Source organism: Otolemur garnettii, unplaced genomic scaffold, assembly GCF_000181295.1.
Source record: "Otolemur garnettii isolate 467f Iridium unplaced genomic scaffold, OtoGar3 scaffold00005, whole genome shotgun sequence".
Classification (NCBI taxonomy): Eukaryota; Metazoa; Chordata; class Mammalia; order Primates; family Galagidae; genus Otolemur; species Otolemur garnettii.
In genome coordinates, this window is record NW_003852400.1 from 837,819 (window position 1) to 853,562 (window position 15,744).

Here is a 15,744-nt window from a genome sequence, read left to right on the forward strand (position 1 = left end):
TTTATCAAATTCTTTTCAGCATCTATTGAGATGATTATATGATTTTTGCCCTTCATTCTGTTGATATGATGTGCCCTATTTATTGATTTGTATATGTTAAGCCATCCTTGCATTCCTGGAATAAATCTCAACTTGATCCTGGTGTATTATATTTTTGATGTATTGTTGAATTCATTTTGCTAGTTATTTGTGAGAATTTTTGCATCTAGGTTCATCAGAGATCTTGGCATATAGTTTTCTTTTCTTCTTTCTTTTTGTTGATGTTGTTGTTGTTGTTGTATCTTTGTCTGATTTTGGTATCAAGATTATATTGGCCTTGTAGAATGAGCCAGGAAGCATTTCCTCCACTTCAACTTTTTAGAATCATTTGAGAAGAATTGGTATTCTTTTAAGATTCTATAGAATTCAGTGGTGAAGCCCTCTCCTCCTGGATTTCCCTTTGGTAGGAGACTTTTCAGTACTGACTTGATCTCATCACTTGTTATTGGTCTGTTCAAGTTTTCTGTTTCTTCTTGGTTCAGTCTCAGCAGGTTGTATGTGTACAGGTGTTTATCCATTTCCTCTAAGTTTTCAAATGTACTAACATACACTTGTTCATAGTAGTCTCTGATGCTCTGATTTTCAACCAGTGTGCTATGAGAGGGTCTTAGGTGTGCTGTGAAAATTTTTAAAGATCCGCAATTAAATTATTTTCTAAAGAATTTCAAAGCACATTAAGTGTACTCCTTTTTTTACTCTTTTGTTGATCAACATAATTTAAGTGTGCTGCAGAAATTTAATTATGTGTTCAAGTGTGTCATGAGATAAAAAAGGTTGAAAAACTCTGCTTTAATGATTCTTTGTATTTCTGTGGTATCTGTTGTGAAATTTCCTTTTTTGTTTCTGATTTTACTTATTTGGGTCTTTCTTTTTCTTATCTAGTTAATGGTTTGTTATTTTTATGTATCTTTCTAAAAACTCAGTTTTTTATTTCATTAACCTTTGATTTTTTTTCCAATTTAATTTATTTCTGCTCTGTTACTCTAGGCAATAGCACACACCACATACAGTTGCTTAGCCAGCGTGGTGGAGTGTCTGTTATCAGGCCTGGTTGTGGGTACAGGGCTATTAGGCCAGGCAGAGGCTTGTCTGCAAGGGATGGGACACTGTCGGCTGCTTCTCAGGCCATGGGCATGGGTGTGTAACCACTTTGCCAACCTGGGAGTGTGCCAGCTGCTTGGATGGTTGAATGCCTCTCCTGCTCAGGGGAGGGCATGCAGCATTTTGGCTGGCTCAAGAGTAGGTTTGCCCTCAGTGGGACCACCAGACTATTCCTCCAACTGGAAGTGAAGGTGGCAAGAGGTGATTTCCCTACTCTATAGAATGAGGGTCACAGCCAATCCTGGGCCCGGCTTTGCATAGCTGATATTATTGCATTCAGCCACCCACATGGGCTTGGCATAATGAAGATGGAACCCCAGTGCTGGACAGGTGCAGTGGCTACTGGCCCCCCAGAGGAGGATGCATGTCAGAGGTGATTGTGGTCTCAAGATGGCCCAAGCTGCAGCATCTTCAGTCATGGGGGGTGGATGGGGACTGGGGAGTGTACATCTTGTGTTTCTAATCTGGAACAACACAGCTGCATGAGTTCCTAGCTCTCTAAAATGGTTTCAGGGCTTTCAAGGTCTATGGGATTCTCCTCCTGTAAGGACTGTTGGTGTTTGCAGTAACAATTGGGGTTTGTGGTACTTCTCACTTTTTCCCTGGTGTAAAGTTTCTCTTTTGTCTAGGTCAGTCCAATCTGGGCTGAGAAGATAGGCCTACAGAGGCTGGGTGCATTCATTCTGCATGCTGCCCTCCTGGGCTTCCAGTACCCACAGATGCATCCTGATTTCCCTACTGTACTCCAGCACTCTCCCTTCCACTCTCCAGTCCATCTTAGGTGTTTATTCATTGCTTTGGTTCTTTCTTAGGGGGTGGGGGATGGTACAAGTGCCAGGCACCTCTAGGCAGCATCTTGCTCTGTAATTGCATTTCCATAGGCAGTAAGAGGCTATCAGTCAAGAAGGCAGCCTTGAACCGACACAGCTGAAATGTACTTCGATTTATTATTTTCATTATTTTCCTTTGTCTAGATCTTGTGACATTGACAAACCTGAGGATAAACTTTACCAAACTCCATACCCTTGGGGACGAGCTTGGAAGGAGACAAGATGATTCCCTTGATAAATACTACTATGCTCTGTATGAGATGGTTGTTCGAGGAAGCTGTTTTTGCAATGGCCACGCTAGTGAATGTGGCCCTACGCAGCAGATGCGGGGAGATGTTTTCAGCCCTCCTGAAATGGCGAGTGGTGAATCCAAAATAAGCAGTTGACTACCTGCCTTTCACTGTCCTGGTATTGGGGTGGAGAACTATGCTTGAAGGCCACATGTGACCCTCCAGATCCCCAAATGTGGCCCCTTGACCAAATCCAAACTTCACAGAAAAAAATTCCCTTTATTAAAATTCCTCTGTAAAATTTGGATTCCTTCTAAAGGCACTCAGGGATACAGAAGGCCACAGGTGGCCCTGAGGTCACAGGTTCCCAGCCCCTGTGTGGATTCTCCCTCAGATGGACATCATTGAACTAATGAGCAGAATTTATAATTTGTGATTTCAAGATACTTCACTTTGCCTTCTTTTTCTTGTTTTGTAGAGAACAGAAATCTGATGAGAAGGAACTATAATTTCACGTTCATTCTCTCACAAAAATTATTGATGGGCCATTGTTTACAAGCCCCTATCCACAATGCTAAGGTGTTTCCTCAATATGGGATATTATAAAAATGGTCAATCCCAGTAATATTCTTACACTGTGAATACCTGTGTCTTACTACTGCAGATCTCTCTCATTTTGAGGAGTAGCCTTGAAAGATTAGTGTTGCAGAAGAATTGTGTTTTTATGCAGAGCCCTACTAAATCAATTCAAACTACTGATAAGGCATAATCACATAAGGCTTGATGTTGATGTTACTGTGCCTCCCCATTCCACTACCTCTATATTTCAGCGGAAATAGTTTCTCTCTTTGAATGAGGGCTATTTTCAGCCTTTTGTGAAAAACCAAAAGAATCCCATGCCTTTCTTCAGCTTTTTTCCCCCTGTTCTACCTCCGTGTTTTCATGTATACTCCTAAACCAGCCCTTTTAGACTCCCCACCCACACAAAACCCCCCTCTCCATCCTGTCCCTCACTTGATCGAGGGCTACAATGTGCTGCCCTGAAATGAGAATTCAGAAATGTCAAAAAATATTATGTTATTATTCACTGAACTTATCAAACTTTAAAAAATTTAAAAGCTAGTTAAGCAAATAATAATAGAAGATAGTCAAGGTTGGTATCATAATGCACATTTGGGAAACTAAGAATGAGAGAGGTCCCATGACCTGGGATTCAATTTCCATGTAAAGAGCCCCAACTTGCCCAAAGATAAGCCCTCGCTGAACTCTGCATTTATTGCACAACGCAGGTTCATGGTTGGTGTGTCTGTCAGCACAACACAGACGGTCGGAACTGTGAGCGATGCAAGGACTTCTTCCAGGATGCCCCTTGGAGGCCAGCCGCAGGCCTCCAGGACAACGCTTGCAGACGTAGGTGAAAAGAAGTTCTCTGCGTGAACCAAGTGCGCTCTGCAGCGCCTTATTTTGAAGAACATTTAGACAGCAAAGTAGTGAATTTGTGGCTTCTAGCTCCACAGCTTCCTAGCTGTGATAATGTCTCCCACCATCTCACATGAGAGAATCACCAACTTCTCAAACTCTCATACCACAAATTAACATTCTCTTTTAAAAAGAAGCAGTTTGAATGCTGTGTGGCACCCTTCCAGCGGAGGGGCAAAGCCACACAATGGCAATATCAGCGGCAACGGCGCAACTTCAAGGATTTGGTGGACACTAGATTTGGCACAGAGATCCCTATTACCTTCCTGATTAATAACACCTTCCATGACCATAACCCGTCCATAGGATAGTAGGAAAAAGAGAGTCTAGGATGGAGTTGATAGGCTACTGTATTTTTTAACAAAATATTTAGGCTAATACGATGTTTACTCTTTTTTTTCATTTGTTTGTTTGTTTTTTGAGACAGAGTCTCACTACGTTGCCCTCAGTAGAGTGCTCTGGCGTCACAGCTCACAGCAACCTCAAATTCTTGGGCGTATGTGATTCTTTTGCCTCAGCTTCCCAAGTAGCTGGGACTACAGGTGCCGGCCACAATGCCCGGCTATTTTTTATTGCAGTTGTCCTTGTTGTTTAGCAGGCCAGGCTGGGTTGGAGCCGGCCAGCCTGGGTGTATGTGGCCAACATCCTAACCACTGAGCTACGGGCGCCGCCAAGATGTTTATGTTTTGAGTAACATGGTTGCTGCCTTTGAATTCTGATGAACTTCCTAACAAACCTGATATTCTGTTTCTTTTCCCAGACTCAGGAAAAATAGGAGTTGAGGGAATGCAAGATCTCTAGAGGAGCACTAATGAAAACCCCCCTGCGTGAGAGTCACAGCGTAGGAGACTCGGCAAAATGCAGCTGGGCCTTAGTCTGTTTACAGGGAGAAAACCAGTAAGGCAAACAGCAGAGCCATAGACATGACCACAAAGACAAACAAAGGTCTCCAAACAGACGGCCTTTGCCTGGCTTCTCTGGCTGAGCCCCAGAGGAGAGTGAGCGGCCTGCAGCCCCAGGGAAGGAGAGAGGCTGACATTTTATCTGACAGTCCCAGTGCAAGCAAATCATTCCTGCAAATCTTTAAAACTGGGATATCAAGACATAGGCGGGTGGGCGTACTCTTTCCCCAGCACCACCCAAGTACTGCGCTCCTGCCTTCTCCTAGAGCACCTGAGGTTTGTTGTTGGTGGTGTTCACCTGATTTTAAAAGCTACCTAATGATAAAGGTTTCGGGGACACATTTTAGAACGTGTATAAGCAGAATCAGAGCTGGAAGGATCTTTGTGCCCCTAGTGCCAGTACAGAGTGGCGGGAGGTGGCCGAGGATGAGCGAGTGTGTGACCTGGCCCCGAGCCTGGGCACACCTCTGGGTAACTCTCCTGTCCTTTCCCAGCGTGTAGGTGTAACGGCCACTCGGACCGCTGTCACTTCGACCTGAGCGCGTACCTGGCGAGCGGCAGCCGCAGCGGGGGCGTGTGCGAGGACTGCGGGCACCACACGGAGGGCCAGCACTGCGACCGCTGCAGGCCGGGCTTCTACCGGGACCCCCGCAGGGCCGCCTCGGATCCTCACGCGTGCGCCGGTGAGTGCCCCTGTCTGAGCCCATCACTGTAGGGCCTCATACCTGCCGGCGGCCCCCTGCTGACGGAGGAGGGCAGGATGGCAACAAGGCTGGCTGCAAATGGGCCATCCAGATACCCCACCGCTGTTCCTGCAGTCTGGCAGGGGCCGGGCGGAGGGCTGGTACTGGTGAATCATTCTGGGAAATCATTCTGGATTTCCCCAGGAGGAAGGGATGGTTTCGGAAGAGGCCGCTGACATCCTGAGTATCAGGGAAGTCAGCTGGCGAAGTAACTAAAGTAGGGAGATAGGCTAGCATTTAACTGGCTGTCCACCGCTGAGCTTTGCTGTTAGACTGTCTTTAACTTGCTCTAAAAACAAAACTACAAGCACAAAATCTTTTAAAAATCTCCTATCTTTAACCTCAGCTTTTAAAAATGAAATATTTCAACCATATACAAACTAATATAATATACACCCATATACAACCATATACAAACAATATAATAAACACCCTGTATCTACTGGCCGTTTTGCCAAACTTAACATCTTAGCCTATTGCCTGCAGGACGTTCTTTAATAAAGCAAGACAGGCACTATTGAAGTAGCAGGTGCACGTCCGCCCCCTGGGTCTACTCTTCTTGCCAGGGGTGAAGACTCTCATCTATCTGGCAGTTATCATTGCCATGCTTCTTTGACGCTTTCATGCATGTTTTTATGCCAAACATTACACCTATGTTGACATGTTTTCAAACTCTAGGCCAAGAATGCCATGTTGTGTGTATCCTTCAGCAACTTGGTATTTCGTTAAACTTTCTATTTTTGAGATTTGTCCATATCAAATAGCCCTAATTCTTCCATTAAATTTCTGCATAGAATTCCTTCCTATAAACATGATAAAATGTACTTGTCCATTTTTGTTCTGATGCTGCAATAAACATTTTTGTATATGTGACCTTGGACACGTGTAAAAACTGTCCCTAAGAGATGTACCCAGGAGTATAATTTCTAGGCCATGGGGTATGGATTTCTGTGAAGTGATGAGCTAAAACTGAATTGTCCCCTAAGTGGGTATGCTGATTACCACTCACACCAATGGTGGATGAGAGTTCCTGTGACTCCTTATCCTTGCTAACACTTGGTTTAGTCAAACTTCAGTTATTGCTAATCTTGGTTTTGTCACATTTTCATTTTTGCTAATTAAATCATATCTCATCGTTATTTTAATTTGCATTTCCCTTCAGGATTAAGACTAGAGTGAGGCAAAGAAAGTATTTGGGTCTCAAATTTTAAGGCCTCACTGTCAGGGTTATGGAAATGCAAGGCACAAACCTGCCAGTGCGTCCTTAAATTTTGTACCCTAGGAACCTTGTTAGCTCACTGTAGTCTCATCTCTGCTATGTATTATCACCTAGAAAAATAATCCTACCTGATTTCAAATACCCAGTGTCATAACTCACGTCTGAGATTTTGTTCTACTTGCAGACTAACAAATTAGCCTGTTCCTGTTTCATGGATACTGGCAGAAGACATGAAACACCTGGGCCAAAGACAAGGACTTTATAACTAATGGTACACCAAGCAAAAAGATCATTGTAATGGCCTGGGTTCCCAGGTCCCCAAGTTCCAGGGGGCTGACAAAAGTATACATGTAGCTACTGCACACCTAGTAAGTTAATGCAAGCACAGTGTTTTGCATATGAGAAATGGCCTGGGTAAGGAGCAAACGGGGCCTTTCACATTCTGCACTCAGCAAGAACACTCAGGCACCCAGCACCCTTAGAGGATTGCTTCTTCCCATATCTGGGGATCCTACTGCTTAGGCTACATAAATAATATAATGCTAAAGTGGGGCAGGGGGTGTCTGCTATAAAAAAAGTGTAACTTCAAATGTTATATAATGATAACATGAAACTAAGTCTTATAAAATGTAATTTAGTAGCCATCTGAATACAGTGTTCTAGATTTCAATGTTTAAATGATCACAATATAGAAGAAGTATCAATAAAGTGTTTTTGTTCATATTACTTAGTAGGTATCTGACTGCATAAAATTCACCTTACATGACCTATTCAGAGTTAATATTAAGAACTGGATTCTCAGGCCAGGTGTGGTGGATCATACCTGTAAACCTAACACTCTGGGAAACCAAGATGGGTGGATTCCTTGAGCTTAGTAGTCTGAGATCAACCTGAGCAAGAGTGAGACCCCATCTCTAAGAAAAATAGGAAAAATTAGCTGGGCATGGTAGCAGGTGCCTGTAGTCTCAGCTGCTCAAGAGGCTGAGGCAGGCTTGAACCCAGGAGTTTGAGGTTGCTGTGAACTAGGCTGATGAAATGATGCTTTAGCTTGGGCAACATAGTGAAACTCTATTTAAAAAAGAAAAAACCCTGAATTCTCAGAAAAATATGTTTCTTTAGAGCAATTCCCTAAGCATCCTCTAATTTTTACCAGAACCTGCAGAATCTGTAATCATACACACCTTTTATTGTTTTTTTGGTTTTTGTTCTTTTTTTGTTTTTAGAGACGGGGTCTTGCTTTGTTGTCTAGGCTGGAATACAAGTTGTGATCATAGCTCACAGCAACCTCAAACTCCTAAGCTCAATCAATCCTCCTGCTTCAACCTCCCAGGTAGCTGGGACTATAGGTGCATGCCACTATGCCCACATAATTATTTTTAATTTATTTCTTGAAGATGTCTTGCTGTACTGCTCAGGTTAGTCTCAAACTCCTAGCCTCAAGCTGTCTTCCTGACTTGGCCTCCCAAAGTGCTGAAATAATAGGCGTGAGCCACCACTCCTGGCCAACATTTTTTATTGTTTTAAAAGCTATGTACTTATAAAAGAAGTTGAAATTGCTCTCTTGGGTAGAGTCAGAAAAATATGATGTTTTGAGACAGATAATCTAGGAATCTGGAAAAGAGATTTGGAACGTTTGTTCAAAATGTTTTGAATAAGTCAATCTAAGTCTTATTTTTTAAGAACCTCTTACTATTAACTTGATAGTGCTTTTGAGGGAATCCAAGGAAAGAAAACTAGTGCCCCTGATATGAATTAAGAAGTCATACTTTGTAAACAAGGAACTTTTTTCATAAAAGGCAGATGAGCTTGCAACAAACTATGATCAGAAGACTCCCAGGTTCCCCCAGGCTACCTAAACATGTTTGTGTACACAGACCACATGTGTTAAGAACATTAACATTCTCATATAAGTTTTTTCTAAATTGTCCTTGTTTGACTCTAAATATTTACATGAACAGATTCCAGGCATGAGAGTTGTCTAATTTCAAATTTTCTACAATTAAGACAATTAAAATTGATACAGAAAAACAAAGATTTGTGAGCCCAACCATTGATAACAAAAGTTTATTGGAATTAAGTTATGTGACACCAAGAGGTTTTATTGGACTTCAAAAGGCCGTGACATAGGTTTTATTGGACTTGTAAAGGCCTGATAAAAGTTTACTTCTACTTATTTTGAAATAAAGTTACTATCTGCCCTCCCACATCCATTTCCCAGAGGAGACTTCTGTGCATAATTAAATTATGCTCTGGGACTCAATACCGATCCTTTGGAATACCTCCCAAATAAAGCTGAGCTTTTTCTTTTGGGGAACTTCTCAAATGAATCCAGTTTATTTCCTTCTTACTGGAAGCGACTGGATTTAATTAGAAGAAAATCATGGCTTTTCCAAACTAAACAGAACCCGATGCTGTTTTTCCATAGTAAGATTTTATCACTAGTCATAAACTAGTGACAAGCAATTGAAACTTGAAAGATTCTGTCAGACACCAAACAACTGGTGTGACTGGATATTTTTCCACTAAACTCTCTGACACAAATGGTTGTTACATTGACATAGTTTTAGACTTGCACGTTTTGTTTTTAGCAATCCGAAGTAACATGTATAAATGTGAAGATGATTGTTCCTTAAAATCAGGATACTCCTTTTTTTTCAGGATACTCCTTTTTTATGTTTATTGCATTCCTTAACTTGGTGGTCATCTAATGCCCACCAACACATTTGCCGTCTATACCAAAGTCACAAATGCCATTTCAGCATCTGGCAGGCTACCCCTTGAGACAGATAATCTAGGAATCTGGAAAGAGATTTGGAACATTTATTCAAAATGTTTTGAACGAATCAACCTAAGTCTTATTTTCTAACAACTATTTAATATTAACTTGTTAGTGCTTTTGAAAGAATCCAAGAAAAGAAAACTGATACCCCTGATATGAATTAAGAAGTCATACTTGATAAACAAGGCCTTTTTTCATAAAACACAGATGAGGAGCTTGCAGCAAACTATGGTCACAAGACTCCCCAATTCCCCCAGGCTCCCTAGACATGTTTGTGTATACAGACCACATCTGTTAAGACGGTTGATTAACATTCTCATATAAAATCTCAGGGCCATAGACCAGTAGCTTCTGTTAGAAACCGGGCCACGCAGCAAGAGGTTTGCAGTGGGCGAGCGTGTGAAGTTTTGTCTGTATTTACAGCCACTCCCCGTGCTGGCATCATGGCCCGAGTTCCACCTCCTTTCAGATCCCTGGCAGCATTAGATTTTCATAGGAGCACAAACTCTACCGTAGAGTTCACACGCAGGGGATCTAAGCTGTGCGCTCCCTATGGTGTCCATGCCACCCTACCCTGCCAGTCCATGGAAAAACCAGTCCTGGTGCCCAAAAGGTTGGGGACTGCTGCTGTAGTTCTTGTTCTCCCCTTGGGAAGTAGTCATACTCTCAGCATTCCTTTTCATATGACATCCCTTCCTTGACTTGTTCAAATTTCTACTTAAAACTTCATCCTAGCTTTCACCTCACCAGCAGGATTCCAAAAAGTAAACAAGGATATAAACACTTCTTACTGTTCCTTCCCTTTCTTTCTTACACATGTTCCTTTCAGGAAGGCTCAAAAAAAAAAAATGTCACTTTTCCTTGTGATGTATTTTCCTGGGATAGAGAAGGCAAGACTTCCCTTCTGACTGTTTCAGAGATTTGATAGACATTTTCTGTGATTCCTCCTTCTCTCTCACAGCCCTGTAATGAGATGACTGTCATTACACATCCTACTCTTATTTGTCTACTGGTCTTATTTTCACCTTTAGAGTCTTTTTCTTTATTTCAATGTATTTCTAGGTAGAACTTATATAAAAATTAACCATTTTAAAATGAACAATAATTCACTGGCACAACATCATGTAACCACCACATCTATCTTGTTCCAAAACATTTCATCATCCCCCAAAGAATTATTCTATTCCTAACAGTCAATTTTCATAATAGCAGCCTTCCTCTGGTCCCTGGGCTTTAGAATCAGCTAAAAGTCTTTTAAAATATATATATGTATGGAGTTATTCAACATTTTCCAAGGCCAGAAATCTGGGATACATTTCCAAACAGCCCTTGTCTGTTGGTCTAATTATTTAAACATATTTACTTATTTAAACAAAGTGAGACAGTTACAGTGTACATAAAATGCTATGCTTATATTTTAGGCTTCCCAGGATTTACAACTAACTAGACAATGTGTATCTGTCTTCTCAGCTTGTGAATGTGACCCTGATGGGACCATATCTGGTGGCATCTGTGTGAGCCACTCTGATCCCACATCGGGGTCTGTGCTTGGCCAGTGCCTGTGTAAAGAGAATGTGGAAGGAGCCAATTGTGACCAGTGCAAGCCCCACCACTTTGGCCTGAGTGCCTCTGACCCCCTGGGCTGTCAGCGTAAGTTTACAGGGCTGGGCTGCCAACTCTGATGTGCTTTAAAACCTGGGATTGTCTCTGTCAGCCCTAGAATTGGGTAACTGTAAATACCTAAGAGTCCTGCCAGCCTTTGGGTATCAACGTGATATACTGCCCTTTGCATCTTAGAGAGTGGAGAGTGGAGCAGGGGAGAACTTTGGCTTCTTGGTTTGCTGAGTTTATCATAAAGGACCAGCAGGGGGCGTTCGTATTTTCTCCCCTGGAACAAACACAGGGGAAAGGCCAAGAAATTTAATGCCAGGTTGTGAAATCTTTAGAAAGATGACCCCCATGAGGATTAAACACACAAATTCATTTATTATATTATGCACTTCTGCAAGATTGATGTATTCTTAGGCAATGTTCAACTGGAGGTTTCTCTTTATTCCTTCCGATTGCTTTTGCCCTTTCTTCTCACACCTCTCCTAGTACTGGTCCATATGTGGTCTGACAATGAAAAGAAAAAATTAAAGAGCCAAGGGAGGAGCCGGGTGGGACGGAAATAGAAAAAAACTCCAGCAGTTTTCTGAAGCCAAATAGGCAGACCCTTGGCTATAAGATCACAGGCATTCGAGCTGCTTGGGCCTCAGGGAACCTGGGTGAACAATTTTCATATGGTCACAGCACTGTGCTCCATAGGGTTGCCCATATAAGGAGGTGTGGATTATTTGAATGTTAAGAGAGCTTCAGGCTGAATCTTGCTCCAATACAATGCTCTTCTTAGTTTTGTTTTTCTTTTTTCCTTCTTGGGTTTGATGGCAAAACTATGAGAATGAATTATATAGTCAAACCAAGTTCTCCTCACACCTTGGCACACTCCCCATTTCTTCCAGCTTCACTGACTAACCCGACGTCCTCCAAGTGAGGCTGAACATTGGTGCACGCATGTGTGTTTAGAACAGCCTTCCTGAGATATGATACATGTACCAGACCATTAGCCCTTAAATTAGATTTTTAGTAGATTAGAAGTTGTGTAACCATCACTATAACCAATTTTAGAGCATTTTTCTCACTCCAAAACATATTCTTCTGGTATATTGCCAGAAGAATTAAAAGCAGGGTTTTGAATAGGTATTTGTACACCAGAGCAGCATGATTCACAATAGCCAAAAGGTGGAAGTCACCCACGTGTCCATTGACGGGTGATGGATAAAGCAAAATGTGGCGTATACAAGCAGTGAAATATTTATTCTTAGAAAGAAAGGAAATCTGACCCAGGCTTCAACACAGATGACATTAAGGACATTATGCTAAGTTAAAGAAGGCAGTCACAAAAAGACAAGTGCTATATATCCCCCTTATATGAGGTAGCTCAAGTAATCGAAACCACAGACAAACAGTAGAATGGTGGTTGCCAAGGCTTGGAGGGGAGAGGAAATGGGAGCTGTTGCTTAATGGGTTTGGAGTTTTAGTTTTGTGTGATAAAAAGAGTTTCAGAGATTGCTTACACAACAATGTGAATGTACTTAACACAACTGAACTTACTTAACAATGATTAAGGTGGTAAATTTTACTTTTTCAAAAATAAAAAAGCTCCATACCCTTTAGCTACCACCCCTGATATCCCATTCTCCTAGCCCTATGCAGGCACTACTTTACCTTCTGTCACTACAAATTTGCCTGTTATGGACATTTCCATTATATACAAATATAATGGAATCCTAGGAGCCTTTCGCGTCTGGCTTCCTTCACTTAGCATAATGCTTTCAAGGTTCATCCATGTGGTAGCTTGTATCAGTACTCGGTTATTATATTGCACAATATCCCATTGTCTAGATGTTGTATTCATTCATTCATTCATTCATTCATTGATGGACATTCTGGTTGTTTCCATGAACATTGGTTTCCCCTCGGGGAAAGGTATACCCTGCTCTGGCAGCAGAATTTCTTAGCCTTCCCCATGTAAGCAGGACTCAGAGGAGGAAATGGAGGTGGAGAATGAGGAGAAATAATAACAAGCCAGTAAAAGAGAAAAGACAGAAGAGAGAGGAAGAATAGCTGCCAGAAAAGGAGCTGTCAGTAGTAACTGTGACGCTCAGAAACTCTTGCCCCAGAGTCACATGACCTGTCAGCATCAGAGGGCCACAGTGCCAGTGTCCAGCTTGCATAGTTTCCTGCACTTACTTGTCTCCTCCTAATTGCGTCCAGCAGAACTGCATCAGACTGGACATGTCTGGCCCAGGAGTTCCTGTGTGAGGGTGTGGCTAGCTCAGTCATCATGCAGCCAGGCAGACAATAAACCTGGCAGGGCAGGCTGCGCTCTTGTGGCTACACTTTTCTTATAGTGTAACCTATTAAGGACATGTAAAAGAGTGGAGGGATTAAGAATGAGAATAACTGTGTATGCTGTGCTTTCAGCCTGCAACTGTAACCCCTTTGGGAGCCTGCCACTCTCCACCTGTGACATGGATACAGGCCAGTGCTTGTGCCAGTCCTACGCCACCGGGCCCCGCTGCGATGAATGCACTGTGCGTATTTGCCTGGAATTTGCCTTCTGTGTCGTGATGCAGATTTCTGTTGCCATTGTGCAGAAGAGAGTAGGTCTTGCTAATCTCTTTCCTTGTCCTACTGTACTTCAGTACTCCTGTGGTGTGACTATTTAACCACAGAAATCAGCCAACATATACCTCAATCTCCCCCATCCCTGCAGAGAACTGGCTATTAAACATTTACCAGCACTGCACTAGATTGGGCTGAACCAACCCAGACACAGATACCAATAGGTTTACTATTGCTTTCCTGAAAATGCCCAGCAATGGAATAGACACTCATTCATCTGCCCATTTTTGTTGGCTCCCCCAGACCTCAGGACCTTTCTTCTATGTTTTGAACGCAACCTCCTACCATTCTCTACCTAAAAAATATTTTGGTTGAGCTCCTAAAGAAAAAGAAAAAATCCTTAGTTTTAAATGTATTTTAGATTCCTGTGGGAAATAAACTCTCAGATTTTTCACAGACTTCGTTAAACACCGGAGCATGTATGTTCTAAAATTAGTTAAATGAAACCGTTTCACTCCATAAGAAATGTGTCATGCAGTGGGGACACATTCAAACCCAGCTCTTTCCTTTGTTCTCTAATCTTGGCAGCCCACCATGACATTTTGGAGAGGAAGAAAAAATAAAAACTTAACCTAATAAAAGAACAGTGACCTTGATGTGTCTGAAGAAATGTAGCTGATAAATAAGAAACATATGCGTCTAAGGACATAGTTGTGTGCTAATATTTTAAGTCATTTTACTAAAAACAGATTGGGGCAGAAAAGGAGGGCAGGAGACATGAGGAAGGGACTCTGTGTAAGACAGGTCAGGTAATTGAGAAATTTTACATACAAGGGGACGATTGGCCACACCAAGTCTCTATGACCTTGGATGTGAAACCCAAAAAAGGGTCTCTAGTTGGTTACAGGATCAACAAAAACACCAAGTCAGATAATTTCAGACAGACCTGCAGCTGAGGCTGACATTTTCTGCTGGCTGCTTATCTGGTGTGTGATACAGATTCACTTTTACTTGCAGGAGGGAAATAGCTGAGCAGGGCCCACCCCAAAGGGGAACTGTCCATCCCAGCTGAGCCCAGACCCCCAGCAGGTGCATCCCATGGGGGGCGGATCCAGCCTGCGGTGGCCAGCATAACAGCAGACCCTGGCCTGGAGGCAGCTTTCACAGCCACATCCTGAGGGAGGCAGTTCATGTCATTTTTTTCTTAAGCCAAAGTTTGGTTTGGGGAAAGATATCCTAAGTCCTTTGCTGTATCGTGTCCAAAGACATCAATGTTTAACCTTAATGAGTAGAGCATAAAATTTTACCTGGATAACAACAACAGATAATAAGAGTTTTATATACCTATTAAAATCTAAATTTTAGGAGTAGTACCTGTGGCTTAGTGAGTAGGGGGCTGGCCCCATATACTGAGGGTGGCAGATTTGAACCCGGCCTCAGCCAAACAGCAACAAAAAAACAGCCGGGCGTTGTGGTGGGCGCCTGTGGTCCCAGCTACTCGGGAGGCTGAGGCAAGAGAATTGCCTAGGCCCAAGAGCTGGAGGTTGCTGTGAGCTGTGACGCCACAGCACTCTACCAAGGGCAATAAAGTGAGACTCTGTCTCTAAAAATAATAATAATAATAAATCTAAATTTTATCTAAGCAGGTTAAATTTGAGATTCGAAGAGGATGTATCTTTCTGAGCATTTTAGACTAAATGTCATCAGGCTTAAAAAAGAGTTGTTTGTATCTCACCAGCTGTTTGAATTACATAAAGGTTGAGATGTTGCAATGATGAGAAAGTCTTCAACCACAGAGTTGTTTCTCTCGCACGGATTCACATGATGCCAAACAACTGATATATAAATAAGTGACTCTACTAAATTGTGATACACGTATTCCTGTATCTCCAAATTAGCTTGCTTGATTTTCTCCACCCCAAAACATTTCAGAATTGTGTATGAAAAGTCCCCAGGGATCGTTATGGTGAGGGGACCTATCAGTCTTATTAAAGCAGATGCAAGTAGGCTGGTAGAAGAACTTCTCCTCCCAGGAGGACTTCCGTGACCCAGCTTGAGCACAGGCTGATGCTGTTAGCAGAACTCATGTAGCTCCCATTCACTTCCACTTGACACAATGCTTGGACAACCCATGAGACCCCTTTAATTCAAGTCCTGGAGATCAGAGATGGGTCCCTGGAGATCATTAATCAAACATGCAGGTAAGGCAGGCTGCTGTGATAGTTCTGACTGTTTGGCCATTTGGTACGTGGCAA

General features: G+C 42.4%; 1 protein-coding gene across 1 annotated transcript in view; it reads left to right on the forward strand.

Annotated features, from left to right (window-relative positions):
• The window catches only part of LAMB4 (laminin subunit beta 4), a 99,883-nt gene that overhangs the window by 21,643 nt on the left and 62,496 nt on the right, over nucleotides 1-15,744 (forward strand). Inside the window, exons 7-11 of the mRNA XM_003782586.2 lie at nucleotides 2,115-2,326; nucleotides 3,490-3,610; nucleotides 5,076-5,264; nucleotides 10,793-10,972; nucleotides 13,349-13,458. Of these exons, the coding sequence (XP_003782634.1) occupies nucleotides 2,115-2,326; nucleotides 3,490-3,610; nucleotides 5,076-5,264; nucleotides 10,793-10,972; nucleotides 13,349-13,458 (812 nt within the window). The remainder of the gene's footprint in view (nucleotides 1-2,114; nucleotides 2,327-3,489; nucleotides 3,611-5,075; nucleotides 5,265-10,792; nucleotides 10,973-13,348; nucleotides 13,459-15,744) is intronic.